The sequence below is a fragment of the Bactrocera tryoni genome, chromosome 1 (assembly GCF_016617805.1).
Source record: "Bactrocera tryoni isolate S06 chromosome 1, CSIRO_BtryS06_freeze2, whole genome shotgun sequence".
Classification (NCBI taxonomy): Eukaryota; Metazoa; Arthropoda; class Insecta; order Diptera; family Tephritidae; genus Bactrocera; species Bactrocera tryoni.
The window spans coordinates 7,152,742-7,175,944 of NC_052499.1; the positions used below are offsets into that span (position 1 = coordinate 7,152,742).

General features: G+C 36.8%; 1 protein-coding gene across 4 annotated transcripts in view; it reads right to left on the reverse strand.

Moving 5' to 3' along the window:
* The window catches only part of LOC120767708 (zwei Ig domain protein zig-8), a 197,259-nt gene that overhangs the window by 42,501 nt on the left and 131,555 nt on the right, over positions 1 to 23,203 (reverse strand). For 3 of the 4 annotated variants that reach the window (XM_040093914.1, XM_040093907.1, XM_040093922.1), the window contains 2 exons: positions 14,343 to 14,542; positions 1,390 to 1,460 (listed from right to left, as the gene is read on the reverse strand). In XM_040093914.1, the coding sequence (XP_039949848.1) occupies positions 1,390 to 1,460; positions 14,343 to 14,542 (271 nt within the window). The remainder of the gene's footprint in view (positions 1 to 1,389; positions 1,461 to 14,342; positions 14,543 to 23,203) is intronic. The other variant, XM_040093931.1, reaches the window with a different exon arrangement.

The window sequence follows — 23,203 nt, forward strand, 5'->3', positions numbered from 1 at the left end:
TGTATATATAAGTACATTTCCGCATTATTGAAATTTATATATGCAGATATAATGCTTGGCTAAAATTTTCCAGACAATAATTTCAATGAGAATGAATTAAATGCTATTCTCATTAAAACTGTATGAACGATATAGACTCGTGGCCACGCAAACCTTACCACTCAAAATTTTCAAGTATTGTGCACACATTGACACATTGACCACATTTTATAGCATAGAAATTTTTTGTTTAGAAATAAGTTATTGACATGTTAGTAAACAAAAATATTAAAAATAAAACGCATTCAGCTATGGATAAATCAATTGAAAGATAGTGAGCTTTACAAAATGAGCTCGAAATACAAGATTTTATTTCTTTATTTTTATTTTTTTAATATCATTTACACTATATTTGAAAGTAATATTTTATTTTATTTTTTTTTAATTAAAACACGAAGTTGAGTAGGTGTATCACTTTGAAAACAATAAAATCGGCCGCTTTTGCATAAGCAGAGAAAAGCTAATTTGTGTTTTTCTCATTAAATGCAATAAATTAACAACTATAATTATAATTAGATAATATAATTTAGTTTACTTATGCTTACTAAAAACCTAAAAAAAAAAAAACAAAATTGAAGTAAATCCCAAACGAACGAAAAAGTTTGAAAAAAAGTTTAAGAAAGTATAGTGGTAAGGTTTGCGTGGCCCCGAGTGTAAATCTACATTATAACTAAGATGGTATTAGATTTAAATAAATGAATGTATGCATAAATATAAGATTATATCGTAAATGTATCGACATCGCGATATCGACATCAACTAACTTTAACTTTTTTCGTGTTATTAATAAAAACACTATGTATTATAAGAAAATTTTAAGGTAGATATTATTGAAACCCTAACTCTATCGCTAAACCTCAGAATCAATACGACTGCTGGCATTTAACATATGAGTCACCAATTTAAATGCCGTCGACTGCCTATGTGCCATGAATGTCAAAATGTTGTATGAAATCATGTAAATTTGCACTCCAACACCAAGCAAATTACTTCACTTAAGCCACATGCATTGTGGTAATTAAGTGTTTGCTTGGCTAATAGTTTACAATTAATCCACTAAATGCTCGAAAATCAAACCAGATGAAAATGCACGATTCTGTGTATGTATTTGACTTAGATTTAATGCGTTGGGTATTTCAAATAGTTTAATATGAGATCAACACATTTTGTAGCTTTCAGAATAGGCTTCAAGTAAGGCTGCTTAAAGGCTTTCGTTTTCACTATATCCATATATGTAAGTATATATAAGCATGCCTCATATATTTTCAATTTATATATGTATATATAATAACAAGTATTGGTATACTTAGATTTATCACTAGCCTGGTGCATTGTTACGTTTTTAATTACCTGTCAACGGTGAGTATATGACCATCACGCACGCGCACCCAGGACACTGATTTGTTGCCGAGCTGCTTCACCTTAACACAATGCAATGAGAAAGAAAGAAAATTGGAAAACATGTTATTTCATTTGACTGCCAGTTTGTGTTGTGAGAAAATATTAAATATCAGTTAGAAACGCTTAAGTTTGAATGTTGAATTTTTGATTTGTAAAAAGTTGAATACTAAAAAACTTGGTTAAGAATTGCTTTCATTGGAAGCAAAAATTTTTTGTTAAAAAATCCAGAGAAGAACCATTTAAGTTATCTTTTTGTAATAAATAAATATATATTTTTGTTAGATATTAAATACATTTGGAGGATGGAGCGATGTGTAGAAGATCGCACAAGTTAGGAAAGTTCACTCAGCGCCATACACTTGGGAGTGGTCAGAAACGATTCTTTTATTTATGGCTCAAGCAGCTCACGACTTCCGGTCTTAGACCAAAGAAGGTACCCAAAGAACATTCGCTTGTAGGCGAGCTAAAGTGAGAAGACGAATCATCCTCCCCAGGGTTGTGCGCTGGGTTTGAAAGCCGCCGCGAAAAAAATACCCCAGTGAAAAGAAAGAATCTATTTGAGCTTTTTTATGGATAAGTCAAAGCTTGAGGAAAAGACTAGTGAAGAGTTATATTGTCATGAATTTAGTATCAACTTCAGTTTCAGACTACCTGACTATTGCCGCGTTCCCTCAAATTAAACTAGCAGTAGATTTACTGCTCCAGAATGCAGCCTCTTTTAGAGAATTGACTGTCTACTCTGATAGCAGGACGGGGATACTAGTTTGGAGGTCTTTAACAGTGTGTTCAGGAATCTATAAGGCATCCCTAACCTCGTTATCAATAGCATCGACTGACTATGTTATAAGACTAAGGCTGGTTTTCTGAACACAACGGAATTTTAGGCCTCTATAAAACCGCTGAGCTGAGAAGGGAGTGTACTCTAGCTTTGTTATTAGTAGAATAGGAACGGATCGATGCACTTCAGTCCTCGTGTGTTCTATTAGTCGATGGGTGAGCTTCGCGTGAACTTGACCAGCGCTGGGCTAAAATCGAATCATGCGCTTTCGTCAGTGAGTTTTTCCCCAAATTGATCGCAAGATATCCAGTGTGCTCTCTTCCCTCTGTAAGGCTAACCACTCCATACTTGTTGGAGCTAGCCGTTGCCCTTTCGGCGTTCAAACTGTAATTTTGCGAATATTATCGGATACCAGCTGTATGGAGGAAGGCGAAGTGGATTTCAGCGCTTCCTTCTTTATTGTTCCACTTTTGCGAAATTAAGACTCAAAGACTTGGGAGCTCACACTTTCAAATATTACATAGTGGAAATAGAAATTAAACGCTTGCGCAAAGTTTTTATTGGTCACAATTCGTTTTGCTGACTTAAAAGTTCAAAATTATTGGAATCCTGGGCTTCTAAGGGTTCACAAAGGACCGCACAGTCCAAGTGCGACCTCTGAATCAGCCATCAAACCTTACCTAACTGTTTACTATTTGTCTTATCAACTAAAAGTCAGCTTGATGTCGTAGCATTTAATTTTACTAATATCAACTTAAGCGCTTTCTAATTCCAAACGAAATATCTTACTAAATTATGCTCATCACTCCTGCATTATATACTTTATATATTCCTTTTATACTAGTATATATGATTACCTATATATGTATATGCATTAGATTTAAATGCAGGCTTTGTTTTATGCTCAACACTTTCATACTAACAAAGCAGTAATTCAGAAATAATTTTCGTGCTCTCAATAACCACGCCCACTCTACATAAACATACATACATTTACAAACTATGTGCTTAATGTATGTATAGACAGCGTTGCTTTTAATGGACTGTTGGTTTCACGAGACTTTACTGGACACTCAATTAACCGGCTGTTGACTGAAACCATATACTCTGTATGTGTGCGTGTCAAGCAGTGAGCAAGCCACACCTGCTCACTTATTGTAGAAGCATAATTATATACATGTATGTATGTGTGGGTGTCCACGCTTGTGTAGTTCTATGTTATTGCGTGTTATTTGTAAATTATTGCAGGTGCTGTTGCATATGCTATAATTCACACACACACAACAGCAACAAAAACAATAGCAATTATAATGGCAGCAATATCCCATGCATTTACCCTGCCTAGGTGGACTGCTCCTTATACATATCGATTCATTATTTGCTGCTAGCGAACCCATAATTTACAACAGCGCTCCGCCACGTCATGTTGTTGTTCAAGTTGGGCAAACGACACATATTACTTATACACATACATATATACAATATAGTAGACAATACACACTATATATACGCGCATTGCAGTTAATCTCCTTTGGCTTAACTCAACTTTGATCCCTATTTTGTACATTTGACGTCGGAGTAAATTACTGGTTTCGGATTTTGCATAATTTGTCAACGAGCGTAACACTGATTTACTGCTATCCGTATACAGCCAGCCCAAGGCCGAAATGAAATGACCAACATTGATAGGTCGCACCTTTTATTTTGAGCTTTTCATGAGAGCCCTTCGTCGGTACATTACATATATGATATATAATTATATAAGTGTTTTACGCCACAATCGCACCTATCAAATGTGCATTAATGAGCTGAAATAGCCGTAAATACAAAAGTAATTGTTTGTTGTTTATTGTAATTAGTGTTCACAGAGATATGGCAACGCTCATTACATGTATTACTTCACGTTTAAACTCTTACTTCCACTTAAAGGCAGCAATAGTCATTAATATCTTGCATATTTACTTATACAAACGTCAGCATCGAGTGAACAACAAATACAAGTGGCGTGCTATTTAACGGCATTGTGGCCTTAGAACGTTACGCAAAACACAGTTTTAATTTCGCCATTCGCTTTTAAGCATTTGCGCTCGTTTAAATCTAAATGCCTGCAACGCGCTTTGAAATGCATAGAACAAACGTTGGAGTAGGGGAAGGTAAACCAACATGAAAATGCAATTAAAAACTTAAATTGCGTTAAACGCGCTACCGAGTGCGGCTGCATCGCGCAAACAACGCATTCTAGAAGACCCTGTAGGAAGAAGTGTATGGGCAAGCCTATGAAATATTATAAATTTCTTTTACTTTCATGTCATTTTTTTTTCAAACAGTCAGTTTTTAGGTTGCTTTATAACCAGCGCTGGCAATGAAAGAAAATAATGTGTCATCATCCACCTCTAAAGAGCCAGAACCTGCTTTTGACCAAAACTGTTAAACCGGTTACTGCAGACCAATGAAAACTGCCTATTAGAAGCGAAAATCTGCATTTGGACAATTGCTAGAAAACTAAATATTTATCATTACGAGGCAGTCCAAATAGGCATGGGTGTCATTTGCATGGATCAGAAGTAGATTTGGGGACGGAATGTGCCTCAAGATAAGAGTTCGAGTGTTTTGGATTCAGAACTAGACAAACTACTGTGATCAGATTGAAAGGTGAATTTTGTCCATTTCATTTCCTTCAAAGTAATCCCCACCCGCTGCAATACACTTATGCCAACGAATTTTCCAGTCATCTTAGCACTTGAAAAAATCCTCCGTCGTGATGGCCATCAGAGCCTTCTTCGATTCAGCGTTTATATCCTCAATTGAGTCAAAATGGTGTCCTTGTAGTGGTCATGTGAAATTGCTGAGTAGCCAGAAGTTACACGAAGGTAAATCAGGCGAATGCGGTGGTTGCGGCACGATATTAGTTGAAAATGTGGCGAAATGATGACGAATAACCAATGCAGTATGAGATGATGCATTGTCGCACTTCTTCAATAAATTCAGACATAGTAAAAATCGGAGAATTCACTTTTGGAGCCTTACAAAACCGACGCGTATCTCAAATACTAATGAATATTTTGATAATAATTTGAATTTTAGCATAGATGTCATTAAAACAGTACTACCAACTTACAACCAAAAAAAAAATTCACCAATTCGAAAAACACGCGAAGTATAAACTAAAAATTCACCTTTCAATTTGATCACAGTAGTATATAGGCGAAGGATTTTTTATGATGAAACAGAAGGCTTGTGGAAGAATTAAATCTCATCAAAGAAGGTAGCGGAACTTAAAACATTTATACAGCTGGATCAAAAATATATTAGTCGGAGCTGGATCTCAGATGACCATTAAAGTTTCCTGAATACTGCAGTATCTTTCAAGCGGAAGTCATTGCAGTCAGCAAAGCATCCGAAATAGCTAACAATAAAAAGGATAAATATATTCGTCGATAACCAAGCGGCAATTATGACAGTAATCACACATCGCAATACGTCCTTAGAAGGGGGAGGCATTCGATGTAGCGTCTGTCGAAAAGCGGCCGCATATATACCAAGTTCCAAGTCACAAAGGAATTCCGGGTAAAAAAATGAGATTGCCAAAAATGCCATCCGCCTGCAATTAAACAAATACAGGAAATATGGAAGTCACTAAAATAGTATAAAACGAAATTTCTGAATGAGCTGACAGGTGGATCAGGGCGAGATGGAATGTTTTAAGTACACATTAGAAAAACTCGCATGTTGTTTACTTACGTGCTTTCGAAAGTACTACCGGACGGCTGTTCGACTCTTGACAGAACACTATCTCTTCATATCACATGGGCATAAGTAAAGGCGACACAAGCAGGAATCGCAGAAAAATTGGCATGAGAGCTTTTATGAACGTATGCAGCACAATCTAGAACAAAGGTGTGTCTCCCGAAATATTTTAATCATGGTTTCAACTCACTCGAAAATGTAAATGTTTCAGTCGATGTACTATGTGAGCGCTTGCATTGTCGTAGTGAAGAGTGATCCGTCTTCGGCGGTTGGTTTTCCTGATTTCTAGAAATACAACTGGCAAACAAATGGTTGTAGACCACTCGCCTCCATAGTTTGCGGAATCACACTGATTTTGGAAGACCTTCACGAAATTCCCTGTGGGGTAATCTATGACCTCGATTGTACTCACCATAACATCGATAAACAATGGTAGTTGATTTTGCACCAGTTGTAAAAAATAATTTTCGCGATTTTTGTTCCAGTTTTTCGCCAAGATGAACATTTAAAGTCACTGTAAACAACACAATTAGCGCTAGTTTGTCAAAGAGTTCGCCATTCACGTGGGAGTGGCAAGAAACGATTCTTCACGACTTCCGGTCTCAGAACAAGTATCCTCTGGGTATCCAAAAACATCCATTTGAAGGCGAACTAAAGTGAGAAGACGAAACATCCCTCCCCAGGGTTGTGCGTTGGGCTTGGAATCCGCCACGTAAAAGCACACTTCGAATGAAAAGAATAAAACGACCTCAAATGAGTGGCTATAACTGCGTAAGCGGTGTCTACGCCAATAAAGATGAAGATATATCCTGTAATATAATAATATTATATTTTGAAGTTGTACATTTGTGAAAACCAGTTCTCCTATTCCAAATTGTACCAAAGTGGTATTTGAATGATCCATATAGGATACTCTTTTCACTTTCTCTTTGCTGATTGCATTGAAATTCCAACCAGTAACGCATAGTGGGGCGCAACTCGGAAATAAGCGCTTGCAATAGCCCACAAATTTTTAGTTCCGAGCAAGAGATGTATGCATTTTCCCAACTCACCATGCAATTAAATCACTCAAACCCCTCAGCCACGCCACGCCACATAAACCGTTTGTAGTTTGCTGCCTGCTCCTTCCTATTCATGGTAAGCCTTAAATTAAATATGCCTAATTGTTGTTGCAACTGCATAACACACTCACACATACACGTGTGTACACAAATGCGCATATGTGCTTACTCGTAAGAGAGCGAGTGCTATCTGCCTGCTCCGCTTCCAGCGAATCACTTGCCATTGTAATCACTTCGTCTAATTAGCGGCTGCAAAAGTGGCTAAAATTGTTAATTTGGATAATACTAATCGAAATTAGCCTATTCTAGCGTGAACGAATGAATATTCAATGCCAGCTTGATAGGCCCGCTCAGTGGCGGTGTGGGCGGCATGGCTTGTACCAACAACCGCTACTAACACAGTTACGGCAAACAGAACCGCATTTGAAAATTGGCTTAATTGAAGTGGATTTGTATGCGTAGAAGTGGTCTCATTTGGTCTCATTCGATTCGAATTCTAGCGCAAATGATGGCCTTTAAATTGGAAATGTGGAGCACAAAATTATTTAGGCATATTCTTTGTTATATTGCGGAGCAGAGGCAATTTAACAGTTGCATTGGCAGAATTAAATGATATTTCGATTGGCTTTTGTTTTAAAGTTACTTGGACAGTTCGATAACTGTGTTATAGAAGTATAAAAAGAAAGTTAATTGGTTGCTTGGGAGATCATGGTTTTTGTTGATAACACAAATTGACAATGTCAGATGCTCGGCACAACCTGGATACACGCTTGCTGTCACAACTATTGTAAGACCGAGTCTGCTCTACGACGCAGTAGTTTGGTGGACAGGCGTTTGGAAATCCACCTATCGAAAGCCAATGGAAAGGGTTCAAAGGCTCGCTGCGCTGTGCATTAAAGGAGCGCTAAGAACCAATCCAATGGCAGCTCTTGAGCTTGTGCTATAAGAGAATTTACATACAGAACCTTCGGAGAAGGATCAAAGGGTAATGGCGATTTGACAAGCACTGATCACATGTCCTCACGCAGTATATCATAAGCAGAGGTCTTAGCTATTGCGAAAGCCGCGGAGCGAATCTGTAATGCATCAGCACACAACGCCACAGTTAATATCTACGTAGGCAGCCAAGCAACAATCAAGCCGTTAACCCCGCAACGCATATCGGCTAGAAGTGTCTTGGGAAGCAGGGCAACAGTGAAGAGCTTTGCCAGGAACAACCTATTTCACTTGTAATGGGTGCCAGGTCAAAAAGACATCGATGACAATGATATAGCGGAGAAGATTGCCAGAGTGATGTACGGCTGTCATGTAATAATGTGACTGACATTGATAAACCCAATTATTGTCTTTACGACTACCTGAACAAGGTCATGGCAAGGATTGTGAAAATTCGATGGTATGGTCTATCAGGATGCAAAACTACGAAAGTGTTTTACACTGCGGTAGGTCTAAAATATGCAAGGTTCCCACTCACTCCTGAAAAAAGAAACTGTAGAAATATAATTGCAACAAACTCTGGTCACAGTCTGGTGGCAGCACATGTCTGCATTATGGGGCTAAAAGATCAAGATGCAATGTTTAAAACATTTGGGAGCCCATATCGTGCGAATCTGGACAGACAGACAGACACTGGAAGAGGTAATGATGGTGACTTCGTAGAACCTATTGAAATTCGCTTCGAGCGCTGGCATCATGAATGATGATTACTTCTCTTGACTAACGAAACAGCACTGCGTCTGTCATCGCTAAGGATCATACTGGTCTCTGCGTGGCTCACGAGCCTGCCAGCGTAACCTGACCTAGCCTACGATGATGTGGTTGACTGACAAAAGTACAACGGGGAAGCTTATTACGTTGACTGTTCGTCGTACTTTGAGTTCCAGAACATACTTGTACACAATAAGATAAGTTTACGCAAAATTTCGTGAAAGCAAAAAAATTTTGCTGAAGATAAAAATAGGAAACCCGAAAACTGGGTTATGTGTATTCATCACATCAAATTTGAGGTTATGTGAAAAAAGTCTGTATGCAAGAGTTGTAGATATTTTCATTACCTACAACATTGTCATATAAATTTTTCTACAAAACTAGTGGTTTTACCGAAAATCGAGTAAAAGCAACTTTAACCCTTAAAAATTTCAGCCATGCTGCTTCCTTTTCCTGAACTCAGATCGGACTGGTTTTTACTTAGTAGTTGTTATTTCTTCTTTCGTTTCCGATAAGTTTCATGCACTACTACGCATTTCATTTTCAAAAGCCTCTGCACTTGTCTACTTTGTACGTACAAATCTTCACATATTTCTACTATAACTTTGTTATAGGAAATATTTTGTGCCATTAAATACAGAAAATTATTTTCTTGTATTACCTCACTCATTCAAATATGCATGAATAGAATCCAATCAACGAAATCATTTGCTTTTCACCATTATAATATATTAAATTACTCCTGCACAAACACCCTGTCACACTTATTCACGCTTAGATTTGGCTATGCAAAAGTGAATGGTATTTGCACTTCCTGCTTGACCTCACTGTAAACACAGCGTTGTGATAATAACTGCTGCCGCTTGTCAGATAAATTTAAATAAATTGAAATTTCGACAAATTGGAACGCATGTTTTTAATTAAGAACTTTTCGAAAATCGAATCGATTTCATTAATGCCCCCCAAAAAGAAAGGATGTCGTCATTAGAACAAATCCCCAGGTTGTTTGCGCGCACAGATACCTATACATACATATTTGAATAGGAGGGTGAGAGTCTGCAGTAGTTGTAATTGTTGTTGTTGTCGTAGTCGTTGTAGTTGCGGCAATGCGACACTCCAATTACGCGAACAAAAGGATATGCAAATCACCTGCTACGCTGAACTTTGTACGAATGACAGTAGTGAATGGGAAATGCTGTTAGCAACTGGAGGCAGCAGCCGTTAGCAGCTACAAATTTCATTAATTAAGTCGACGTCTCCGTGCGACAGACAACAGGCACACACACAAATCTGCACAGTTACTCACACAATAACCATTCACCGAAAATTAACAACGCTGTGGGTTCAAGCAGCAGCAGCTGGCGCAAGGCACAACCAAATTTGGCGTTAAATGTAAATGAGTTTTTGAACACAAAGGACTCGCTTTCAATGGGCGAAGTGAAATGCATAGAAGGCAGACAGTTAGCCAAAATGTATGCCGTTTTGAAACTTAAGATTTGGTGGCAGTAATACGAAAACGCATAGTTCTCAAAGACTCTTTGGAAAAATACCGCCTCTTATAGTGCTGAATAGGTTTGAAAGCTTCTCCCAATGCTTTGAAGTCCCAATGCTTTCACCGCTAATTATCAACTATCGTGAAATTAATTCATTAAAATTCCAACGCGACCTTGTGGCAAAAACTTGTCAACAGAAATTTGATTTAAATAAATAAATAAATACTTTTCGTAATTCAATTATCTGCTGGAGTTCACCTTTTGCCACTATAAAAGCTTAGTTATTCATCGCTTCTGTTGAAGGCACGCAAAGCCTGCAACACATTTCCTTGTAAATATTTGCTTTGTGTGCGGCAATGCGAGATTAGCATTTCATACAAATTGTATTTCGTTCATTGCACTATGCTATATATATACAACTAGTATATTATTATATTATATAATATCTAAATATATAAGGTGCTAAGCATTTGCGAGCAGCGCTGTTGACTTTGTGCTGCTAACACCCGGCAATAATCTTTTGTAATTATGAAACCCATCATCAGGTAATCCGAGCGCTTAAACGTGGTCTTATTAATTTTGTACGCTGCAACAACAAGCGCTCTCAGTTTCAATCTCAATGGCATACGCTTTGGCATCCTCATAGCTACCGTGAAGGCCACTTCTGCCTAATTAAATTTGTTTGACTTGTCTACGATGCCACGGCAACATTACATCACCTGCTGATAAACCAATTTTTCGCTTTCAGCTCTCGTTTTACCGTTACTTTCATCTGCTTGTGCCTTGTAGCAATCTCGTTAGCCGCAAAAATATTGTTTTTTGTTTTATCTCCTCTACAGTTTCGCTAACCTTAGTTGGGTATTTCATTATTTTTTAACAGCAACCTAATGACACTTAAGCTTTCATTTTCCTGATTTTTACGTTCGGTTTTTTTTTTAACTGTAAATAATTTTTATACCCACGGCATGTATTTATAATGAATTTGACCGGCGTTTTGGGCGACTAAAATAAATTAAAGCACAACAGCATAATAGAGAACAGAGTGACTCGTTGCCTTGGTGACGTCATACTAGCGCAGAATGATGAAGTATGTCTGACTATTCGACAATTTTCTTCTGACAGCAGCTGGTAATATGAGTGTTCGAATAGTTCAAGTTTCTTTTTTAGTTATAGAAATAAAATACTAGGTGCGTTTCAAAGTAAATAAGACTTAAAAAAATATAACAAATGGTTTTTTCAGCAAAATCAATTTATTTTATTCAAAATAGTCTCCTTCTGCTTCAGTACAGCTTTTTGCACGATCCAAAAGCATGTCGAACGTGTGTTTTAGCTCGTTGGCCGGTATGGCCGTCAGCATGCCGGTGCAAGCCTTTTGAATAGCCTCTACGTCTCCATGGCACTTTCTTTTCATGGGCAAATGCTATTTTCCGAAAAGGAAGATATCGCCCGGTGCATATCAGGTGAATACGGGGAGTGGTTAATGGTTAAAATGTGACTTTTGGTCAAATAATCGTCCTTCGAATGTTGGATTCTGAGCAATTTTTGGTCGTCAGTCAATTTGTGCGGAACAAACCGTGCACACACCTTTCGTAAGCCCAAATGTTCAGTCAAAATGCGATGAGTCGATGTTTTGTTCAATTCCATTTCCATGAATTTCAATGATGATTTCGGCTGATTTTTGATAAGTTCACGCACAGTTTCGATGGAATATCCAGTGATCACGGATTTTGATTGGCCCACATGTTGATCGTCATTTATGTCCTCACGACCGCTTTGACAATGTGCACTCTGCTATGGGATAAGCAATCATCGTCATAAACTTGTTAAATCAATTGAAACGTTTCGGTAAAGGTTTTACCAGTTTTAGAAGAAGATTTAATGTTGGCTCTTTGTTCGAAGCTCATTTTCGCACCGATGAGACAAACATACTGACACTTAAAACGCAATAACTTCACTTGCAATCAATGAAATGTCATGAAATTCTCACTGGACAATCGATAAGAATAGCAAATTCTAACGCACCAGTCGACATATATATGGCGCCTCCAGGGGGCGCTAGATTCAAAAAGTCATGTTTACTTTGGAACACACCTTGTAGTATTTACTCTGTTGCTTCTTTGCATTTTCTTTAAATTTAGAAACACATATTTTATTTACTTTTATTTCAAACTCGTTGTTATCGAATACATTCCTTGGGTACAACTAGCTTCATTGCATGCAATCACTGTAATCTTTGTAGCCGTTTAACCGCCTGCAAGTGGTTCTCATCAGCATTCGCTAAATTTACCACCTGAGAGCGAAATGATATCATAATCACCTTGACATTGCATTTAAGCTTTGCTTTTAAGCATGAGCACTTTTTATTTTGTTCTTGTAATTTGAATTGTTAATGTAAAACAAGTTAATAAACATTAAAAGGACAAGTATCCGCTCACAAATGGCCGATGCTTGGGTCTGACGTTATATTATATTGCTACCGTCATCTATATTTATTGCTCTCCAGTTTCGCGTTGCAGGTTCATTTTTGTTACCCTTTATTTATTTGTGGCTCGAATATTTCTTTAAAATATTTGATTTGACTAAGGATAAGATTTCATCTGATGAGTCGGCTTTAGGAGCGTTCGAGAGGTAGATTTTGTGGTAGATTTATGTTCCGTTGCGCATAGACAATGTTGAGCTGTGCGAAATATTCAGCGTCATTGACATACTATAGTTCAGTGAATCAAGAGACAGCGCCTACGCTGGCTCGGTCATGTTGTCCATTTCGATGAGAAACTCCAGCTTTGAAGGTATGCGATTCATTATCCGCCGGTGGAAGCAGAGGAAGAGTAAGATCTCCACACTCTGTTGGAGAGATCAGGTGGAGCAGGACTTGGCTGTACTTGGTATCTCGAATTGGTGCCAAATAGTGAAGAGAAGAATCGAGAAATGATGAGTTAACTCGGCTGTAAACGCGTAAGCCAATAATGAAGAGGGATATGTAAAGTGTTAAAATTAAGAGAGAATATTTTTGCTACACTAAAGACTTTAATAGGGTTTTGTGCCTTGTTTCAGCTGGAGCTTAGCTTCTAAAATAGTTTTAAACAAACATGCATTAATCTGCTATAGCTTTTACGGTAAGTTCTTCTTTGTGAAAATGAAAATATATGTATATTAGGAAATGCGGACAAAGTGAAATATTTTTTCCAAATAGTGACCAACCAGTACTCGAATACTAATATATTTTTTTCATAAAATTTTAGAAAATGTTCAGTTTTTATACCTTGAATAGGGTATAATAAGTATGCTACGATTTTTTAACACCCAAAAGAAATTGTCAGAGACCCTATAAAATGTGTATAAAAATGATCAGCGTGAGAAGCTGAGTCCATAGAGTTAATTCCGTCCGTTTTTCTGTGTATATAGGAACTAGTCTCTCACTTTTTGAGATATTGATCTGAAACCTTGCATCTGCTATTTTCTCATCAAGAAGCCGTTCATTTGTCCATATCGGACCATTATAGCGCATAAATGGCATACACACTGAAGGATCGGAACGAAGTGCTTGTATGGAAAACTTTTTCATTTGAGCAGATATCTACACGAAATTTGACTTGAGTTGTTCTCTAAGGCAATAATCCACTCTCCGTAGAAATTGCTCGGTTTTTGTTTTGTTTTCCATAAAATTTTCCAAAAATATCTGCTTTTGTCTAATAATATGTAACGATAATAAATCCAAATATTTTACTTTGCTGTCAATCAAGCGGCTTTGTTTGAAGTTAGCGTCAGAAATTTGATATTTGTCAAACACCTGCAGACGTGAAAGCGCATCAAAATATATTTGCTAAGCCGCTATTTGGGCCAGTCACACGCTTCAGCTGTTTTCCAACATGAAATACAAACGAAATTATAAATAACTAGACAAAGGCATAAGCAAGACAAAAAATCAAAAACAAAAACTAAAGATAATATATATGTATGATACAAATACAATGATGCATAATAAGGAATTTTTTATTCGTCTGCAAGGAAAGGCCGCGGAATGTGCCGCGCTGGTTCGCGCGGGCGTATGAGCAATTTGAGAATAAACGCTATTGATTCTAATTAGCTTGTCTTTTTTTTTTCCAACACACTTACCCGACATGGCAAATACGCGTGCGTGCCGATCTGTGCGGTTACGTTTGTTGAGGCATAGCCCTCCAAGTAGGGTTCCACGAAGGCTGGCACTGTCGCCGCGGATGTGACACCCACTGTGACGCTGCTGCTGCTGCTGGTTAAGACGGCGGGTGAGACGCTGTATTGTGGCGTCAAATCGACAACTTCGGCATGAAGGGGTACTGAAATGGGAAAATAACAGCCCAATGAAAAATTGTAGGTTCAAAATGTAAGAGTTTCAGTTGAAAATTTCGATTTAAATAAGACTTAGGTATATATGTATGTATAAATGTGTGTGTGTTGCTGTAATAACGCCTCCAACAAATTTGCGACTTTTTAATTGTGTTACACAAAACCGAAAATTGCAACCATCCATCAAACTGGCAGCCGCAAGTCGCTGTCGATTCCATGTCTACGCGCAAATAACACTTTGCCGTGGAATTTTGAAACAAGAGCGTTCAAATATGTACCCTCACCCACTTGTGCTCCACTAATAACGGCAAAAGCGCAATTTCAAAACTCCATAGGTGCATGACTAACGGCAAACGCGCACACTTTCAGAAAAGTTTCAGTTTATTAATTTATGACATCAAAAGTAACGGTAGAATGGCACTTTGAAAATTCTTCCGAGCATACACGCGGAAGCAGTTTCCAGTTTTATGATGCCTCATGCCTCAATGTGTCGGTTTTGTAATGGCTTGGCAATTAGCTTATAGCATTGAGTTGTTTCTTAGTTGAGGACGCAAAATTATTTAACTAAGAAAAAAATTAAGACTACTTTTATTAAAAATTTTTCATCTCATAATATTAATCATCTGGCAAATTCTTTTCTAATTATGGTATTGAAGCAGCCTTTAAAAGCCCCGATTTTGAGAAGAAAAAACAATTTTATGGATCTGTTCCCGGAAATGAGAGTTACGATTTCTTTAGGCGAGTTTGAGGTGATGAATCACAGTTTAATTGTCATTAGTTAACACAAAAATTCAAGCTCTCGTGTAACAGCACTACTGAATATGTGGCCTTGGTTCTAATTGCTAACTTTTTGTCGAAAATGTCGGTCGTTCTATGAAATACATTATTGAAATTCGGAAAGAGTCCATTTCCTGATTATATTGCGCTTATATGTACGTCAAAATTGAGTTGAACAGAATCAGTATTTCCCTTAACCTTCAAATACTTAATATACTATAAACCTTATATATTGGTGATAGTAAGCTAGATAACTTAATGAAACCCTTATGTACATCTTTTTCTATTAACAATATGACTTACGGCCGAAAATAGATGCATGTCGGGCCAACAGGTAAAAACTCTTATAGGACGGCAGCTACCGTTTATTCCCCCCTCGTATATTTTGAAAATATTTACTCATGTTTAAAATCTTTAACCTCAGCTTGAGCACTGCTGATTAAAAACATATTAAAATAACGCTGTACTAATCTTATACCTACATTCAGCCACCTACTTTCAACTGAAATTCACCTCCTACTGTGAATTTTGAACGGCAGCATTTGATCTCTGTCTTCAAAAGCAAAATATGCAAAAAAATAGCAAAAAACTGTACAAATTCTCATGTTAACAAAAACAAGTTATAAATAGTAACAAAAGCTTAATCAAAATGCGTAATTTTTCGGCGAACCCTCCGCCTCGTTCATAGCGATTGAAGGTCTATACTACTAAAATGACGCATTAAAATCCATTGTTATAAAATTCTACGAAATCATCGTTAGAAATTGCATGCTAATTGGAAATTTGAAGAGTCATTGGTGGAGTGGGATTCTACTCAACTATAAAATTTGCCAACTGCCTCGACAAAAATAAATTAAAGTTGTTAACTGACTGAAAAATTTTAAAACAATTTCAATATCACTTTAAATATTTACTGCGCAATATTTCTCTACAATATTACACTGCTGGGTATCCGTATGCTAATTATATTTATGAATAACCTTAATTAGCCGAATATTTAGTAGTTGAGACCATAATTAGGAAGTCACCAATACACATATAATTGCACATATACATGCATGCGTACATGACTGACATAACTCTCTAATTACAATATACTGCGCAGTAATAATAAGGCTTCATGATATAATTGCCATGAGTATCTGTGAACTCATATAAATTTCATATTACAATAAAGCGTGGACTTCAACTAACAATGTGTTGTAATTAAATTAAGCGCCTAATCAATGGATAATGTGCGGCAAGGAATAGCTTGCATATTTGGCGTAAAATAAGCGACTTCAAAGGCAGCTTTACAAATTCGCTTTGCTATTAAACACCGGCACTTAAATATGCAGAGCTAATTGAAGCCACGAACTTTTAGTTAATACTTAAAAAAAAAATTATTTTACAGAAAATTCGTAGCCAATTTTTGATATCTGCGAATTAAGTATGTTTCTTGTAGGCCTTAAGCCACATAAGCTTAAATCAAATGATTGGTACTTTCACCAACTGAATGCAAATAAATTTGTGAACTTCAGATTATGCTATGAAAACTGTTTCATGCAAAATGGTTTGTCGTATTCCAAAGGGGCATGCCACAGTGGTTTTCTCGATGCATCGCGTTGGTAAAGATATAAGGTGTTAATTTTGAGAGCTAGTTTCATTCTACATAGACTTCGTGAAATGAACACCGAAGACGCTGAACGCTGTGGACCCCCAAAAGATGTTGTTATCGACGAAAATGTCCAAAAGGTCCACAAAATAATTTTGGATGATCGTAAAGTTAAGTTGTTCGAGATATCAGGTACTATAAGTATATCAACTGAATGTGTACATCGTAACACTCACGAATATTTGGGTATCAGAAAGCTCTGTGCAAAGTGGGTGCCACGCGAGCCCACCATTAACGAAAAACAACAACGGTTTCATGTTTCGGAGCAGTAATAAATCCGAATTTTTGGGTCGATATGTGACAATGGATGACATGTGGCTACATAATTTCATCCTGTAGTACAGTCGACAGACATCTGAGTGGACTGCACACGATGAAACCGCTCCAAAGCGTTGGAAAAACGCAACAGTCGACTGGCAAGGATGATGTCTGTATTTTTAAATGTGAGTGGTATGATTTTTATTGGCTACCTCGGAAAAGGAAGGACCATCAACAGCGATTATTAAACATACAGCGTTATTGGACCGTTTGAAGGACAAAATCGCCAAAAAACGGACGCTTATGAAGAAATAGATACTGCTGTCTCACCAAGATAATATACCCTGTCACATGTCAGTAAAAATATTGGCAAAACTCCATAAATTGTACATACACATTATTTTCTTTCCAAAAAGCTGTTATTTGTGGAACCGCCGATATCGGGTCACAATAGCATATAGCTGCGATATAAATTGAGCGCTAAAAATCATATCTTTGTGGGAGAACCTTTTTTATTTGCCGAGATATCTTATCGGTTGGCGTTTGTTCTTGCTCATTGGCTTAATGACGCAGCCTTCGAAGAGATTTTGCAGATTGAACCACTATAGCATATTAACAAACGATCAAAATGAAGTCTTTGTATGGAAACTATTTTATTTGGAAGAACAATTATGGCTTTGGTGTAACCGAATTTCACGTTTTTTCTGAATTTCTTGGCATTTTAAAACTCCACTCACCATTATAAAAACAACATGTTGAGGAAATAGCAATTTTATTCGAGCTTCGATAAGCCAAATAAATTAAACACTTCATGTATGCCTTTAGAGTAGAAAAAGCAAAGTATACATACATATGTATACGTAGTCAATGCGAGCGCAAAGAGCAATCCGACTGAGAGCTGCTCACAAAAAGTCCAATTAAAACGTTGAGTGTCGCGTAAAGTCATTTGAATTTTCAACGTTACAAACGTCATTTTAATTGGACAACCTATAGGTGACACTTTTTACCAGATATTTGCAGAAATATGTGACGGTATATGTGTGTGCGTGTATACGGCGTACGATATTGAGAGCACTCGTACATATAACGTTTAAAGTAAGCATACGAAATAGCTCGCTTAACTGCTGCTCTGGTTTTTATTAAATATTACCGCAGCCGGGTTGCCATTGATATTCAAAGTAATAAAGGTTTTAAAAAGTTGAATAGCGAGATTTCGACTGGCATGGTTTTATATTAAAACAGGAGAGTCGAAACTTAATTTATGGTTATTTTGGTGAAGGTAAGCCGTTTAAATGTTTTAACGATTTTCCCTCAGAGCAATGCTTTTAGTCGTACCCTTTTAGTGTCCACAAGATTTGGAACGCCTAAAACGCGGCAGCATAAATTGGTTCATAGCAATCATCACACACGCACACATACAAACAAAATACGTAGACGCACAAAAACACCAAGGCTCTCTTAGGCTGCGATGTGTCAGCAGAAAAAAAAACTCTGATAGTTCGGAAAAAGCACAGCAAGTTTTTGTGAAAGGGAAGCTAGCAGCACTCAACGGGAGAGGGAGCCATGGTTTGGCGGCAGAAACGCGTTTAATGGCTATTCGAAAAGATGGCTGCAGCTGACAGTTAATGCGCACCGACATACAAAATTAACACACACTGACACATTTATATGCACACACTCACGTGCACAGTGTCCACTCAGACAAAAATGAGGCAAAAATTAAAAATATTTCACCATAAAAAGCTTGATTGCACAAAAGGCATAAACACAATGAATATGCTGATGCAGTGCCATTGATTTCGTAAATGTTTTTAACCAGCCATTTGTTGTCGAAATTAATCAATTTCAATGTCGGAGTTATAATTACCGCGGCACTGTCGGCGCACCGAAGACTCGGTGTATTTCAACAGTTTCATTCTTTGTCATTAAATATCATATTTATGTGTGGGGAGGACAAAAATTTTTATGTTTGATTTTTGATATTAACCAAATGACAAAACATTATGACCCGAGTGTTAGAGAAATCTTTTTCATAATTTTTTAGTATGAAAATCAACATATCATATCTACCGATTCTACACAAATTAATGATAAATAATAGAAATATTGCTTTTAAACGCTGAAATAATAAACAGTAAGATTTTCGGAGTTTTAAGAATTCTTTAAAGCTTTCATCAGAAAGCTTTCTGGGGCTTTTAGAATGCTTTAGAGCTTTGACTAAAATGTCGTGTTTCAAAAACAGTTATTTACTATTTAATTTCGTAACATTTTCTCATTAAGCTTCCAGCTTCTCTGATCACCTCTCGTTATTATCCACATTCACAGAGACACATACACATGCCCATACACGTGCACGATTTATTTATGAGCATAAATGCAGATTAATATGGAAAATTTGAATTTATATTGAATATGTCAAGGTAAGCCACATTGCGTTGCGAATTAATTAAATTTAAGCATCAACATCAGCCCGTAAAGTCATAACATTTATTACCGAGTAAGAGCTGTTGGCAGCTGATTTCATAATGGTGGATTTTATAAATAAATATAAATGCATATGATGCAGGAAGGCAGGCTTCGCATACAGATTATCGAACTGAATAGTAATTAAAGTAGAAATTCGATAGCAGGCAGAGCTGCAAAATGTATATAATTTTGGTTATTTCTCCTGTTAGACAACAACAACATATATCATGGTATTTGCAGAGCTTTAATTATCCCTCGATGAAGAATATAGAGAGTATAGATAGTTTTTCCAATGAGTGATGGCAAACATGTCTCCCTCATTGCTATGTAAATATATAGAAATTTCTTCTATTTACGAAAAAGATTAAAGTCACTTTATTATCTTATTTTCCGTTTATTTTCCATTTTAAGAACGTTAGAAGTCTTTCTCTAAAACTACAGCTTTTTGCTTCTGCACAATTAGAGTTTATTGCTAATGAAATTTGATAAATATTTGCACTTTAGAATCAATTACAGTGTATGTATAGTAAGGATGATTGTCTGCCCAGTTAATATATCTCTGTGAAGTCTTCCCAGATTCTCGCTAAAGGAAGAGCTTTCACTTACAAAAAGTATGACTTGCTACTTTGGTGGAGCTTTGAAAGCAGCAATAGTTTTTACCTCAAATTGATGAAAGCTTTGTGATTAAACTTAAATTTGAAAACTTAAATAAGCTCTAAAAAGCTTTTAGCCATCGGAAGCTCTTTAAAACCAAATATTTGTGAGCTTTTAGCCAATAATCATGACAGAAACCATATGTGATAACAAAGATCAGCTTGTATATATGTATATCTTATGCCGCTTATGGAACTGAAATTGCCTGCTTTTGTTGGATATAATGGGTGTGACTTCTTTCTCAAATCGGTATGTTTGATAAAATATTTTAAAGTATTTAAGTTAATGGAAGTGAGATTAAAGCTCGGTCTCAACAGAACCTATAACCGTAAAAAAAACTCTTCAGACCAGGCAAAAGATTTTCAAAAAATGCTGTAACTGCAAAGCTATGGCTAGCAAGCACAAACAACTCTGAATGAACATTAAGACTTGGTCACGTGTTAAACAAATGTCTAAGCGCCAATTATATTAACTAATTTCCGGCTTTTTACTGTTGGGTATATTCTCAGAAAGCCAAGCATAAGACATACATAAATCAGGCCGGGTATGTTATTGCCATAAGGCTAAATGTATGGCGGTAGGCAAGTTGACTCTTTACGCTCCATCAGTTGGTGCACTTAGCCCTCCTGTTGAGCCTATTTGTCAATTTTTAATGAACTTAACTCAACAACACACGCATATAATCCATCTACACGTTTGCTTACAACAAAGAGGGTTGGCAATGCAAAAAATAAATGTGTGCACATATGTCAAAACCAAATTTGTAAAGCATTTGTGCGTTTTAAATTCACAACATATTTTATTTTACTTTTCTTTTCCCTGCTTCCGTGAATTCAGCAAAGAGGCACATGAAAGCATGTTATGAAAGTGGAGATTACGTAATCGCTGTCACAGCTGGAGTTAAGGTTAAAGACATAAATAAAAAAGTTCAACAAAGTTGGCATAAGAATGTGCTGAATACAGGCCTGAGACAAATTCCTGCTGACGGTGTGTTAAAAGTGAAGTTATATAACAATATTAAGGTGCTGGCAAGACGCGTACATAGGCGTTCAGCTACACACATGTGATCTATGTTAAATTTGTAAAAGCTTATTTAATTATTTTTTGTTTTGTTTCGAGAAAGCCAAAAGGCACATAATTAAATCAATATGAGAAAGGAGAATTTTCGAGCAGAAAATTTTGCTAGGAGAATAATATTCTCCATTTACTTGGAGCGTACATTTTTCTGAAGCAGTTGCGCCTGTCTAAAGAATTTTTCTATGCGAAGCGGAATCTTAACATTAATCTTGTTTAATCCGTAACTCATTCTTCTTGTACGGTAGCAGTAAATTCGTTGTTTTTATATTAACTGCAGAGACTGTTAAACAAAATGTGGCGGGCATCAAGCGATTATAGGATTTTAAGTGCACCAATAGTCATATTGTCCTCTCCCACAGAAGGGTGATACACATCAACTACTTAATATGGTGAGGAAAAGAGCAAAGACGGTAGGAGTAATAACTACAATATATGTTCATTGAATGAAACAAATAATCTATACCAAATTTCGTGAATAGATCTTGTCAAATGCAAAAGTTTTCCATACAAGAACTTGATTCCGATCGTTCGGTTTGTATGGCAGCTATATGCTATAGTAAGCCGATCTGAACATTTTCTTCCGATATAACATTGTTTCTATGAACAATAATTCATACCAAATTTCATGAAGATATGCCGTCAAATGAGGAAGTTTCCCATACGATTCGATTCTGATCATTCAATTTGTATGGAAGCTACATGCTATAGTAATCCGATCTGAACAATTTCTTCGGAGATTACATTGTTGCTTTAGAAAATAATCTATACCAAATTTCGTGAAGATATATCGTCAAAAGTGAAAGTTTTCCATACAAGAACTTGATTCCGATCATTCAGCTTATATAGCAACTATATGTTATAGTGGTCCGATATCGGCATTTCCGACAAATGAGCGGCTTCTTGAAGAGAAAATTACGTTTGCAAAATTTCAAAACGATATCTTAAAAACTGAGGGACTAGTTTGTATATATACAGACAGACGGACGGATAGATAGACAGACGGACAGATAGACAGACGGACATGGCTAAATCGACTCAGCTCAACATACTGATCATTTGTATATATACTTTATAGGGCCTCCGATACTTTCTTGTGGGTGTTACAAACTTCGTGCCACACTTAATATACAGGTTCGCTCGTCTTTTGTCGGGAAAATTTACAAAATATAAAGAAATTTTAATGAGTTGACGTTTTTCAAAGCTTTAAGTTAATATATTTTTAACATTGCACTGAAATAATAGCCCTAAGCAGAGTATATAAAATTTGCCTCAATATTTGTAACACCCAAAAGATATCGAACCACTAGAGCATCCCGCGGCCATATAAACTGAACGATATGAAACAGGTGGTTTTTATTTAGCAAGGTATCTTTACCAAATTTGGCATTTCTTAATGCCCAAGGCAACGGTAGAATGATTGATTGACTGGTCGTTGTCTCTACGATATGTAGAACCAAAGGTCGTCCACATAAACATTCTTGAACTCAAGCACGAAAAATCATTAATATTGCCTACATAGGGTTCTCCATTAAGTACAAGAACATGGCCGACCTTGTTTTTGAAGGAATATGGCGCAATGATTCCCTCGGTCCATAGAATTCACAAAATGGTACGTACAACTTTTTGACCATGTAACGACGCCTCAATAATGGCTTATGGATGGATTATCATCATTCCCAAAGCGATAATTTTGTTTGTTAACGTACGCATTCAACCAAAAGTGAGCTTCATCGCTGAATAAAGTTTTCTTATGAAAATCGTCTTC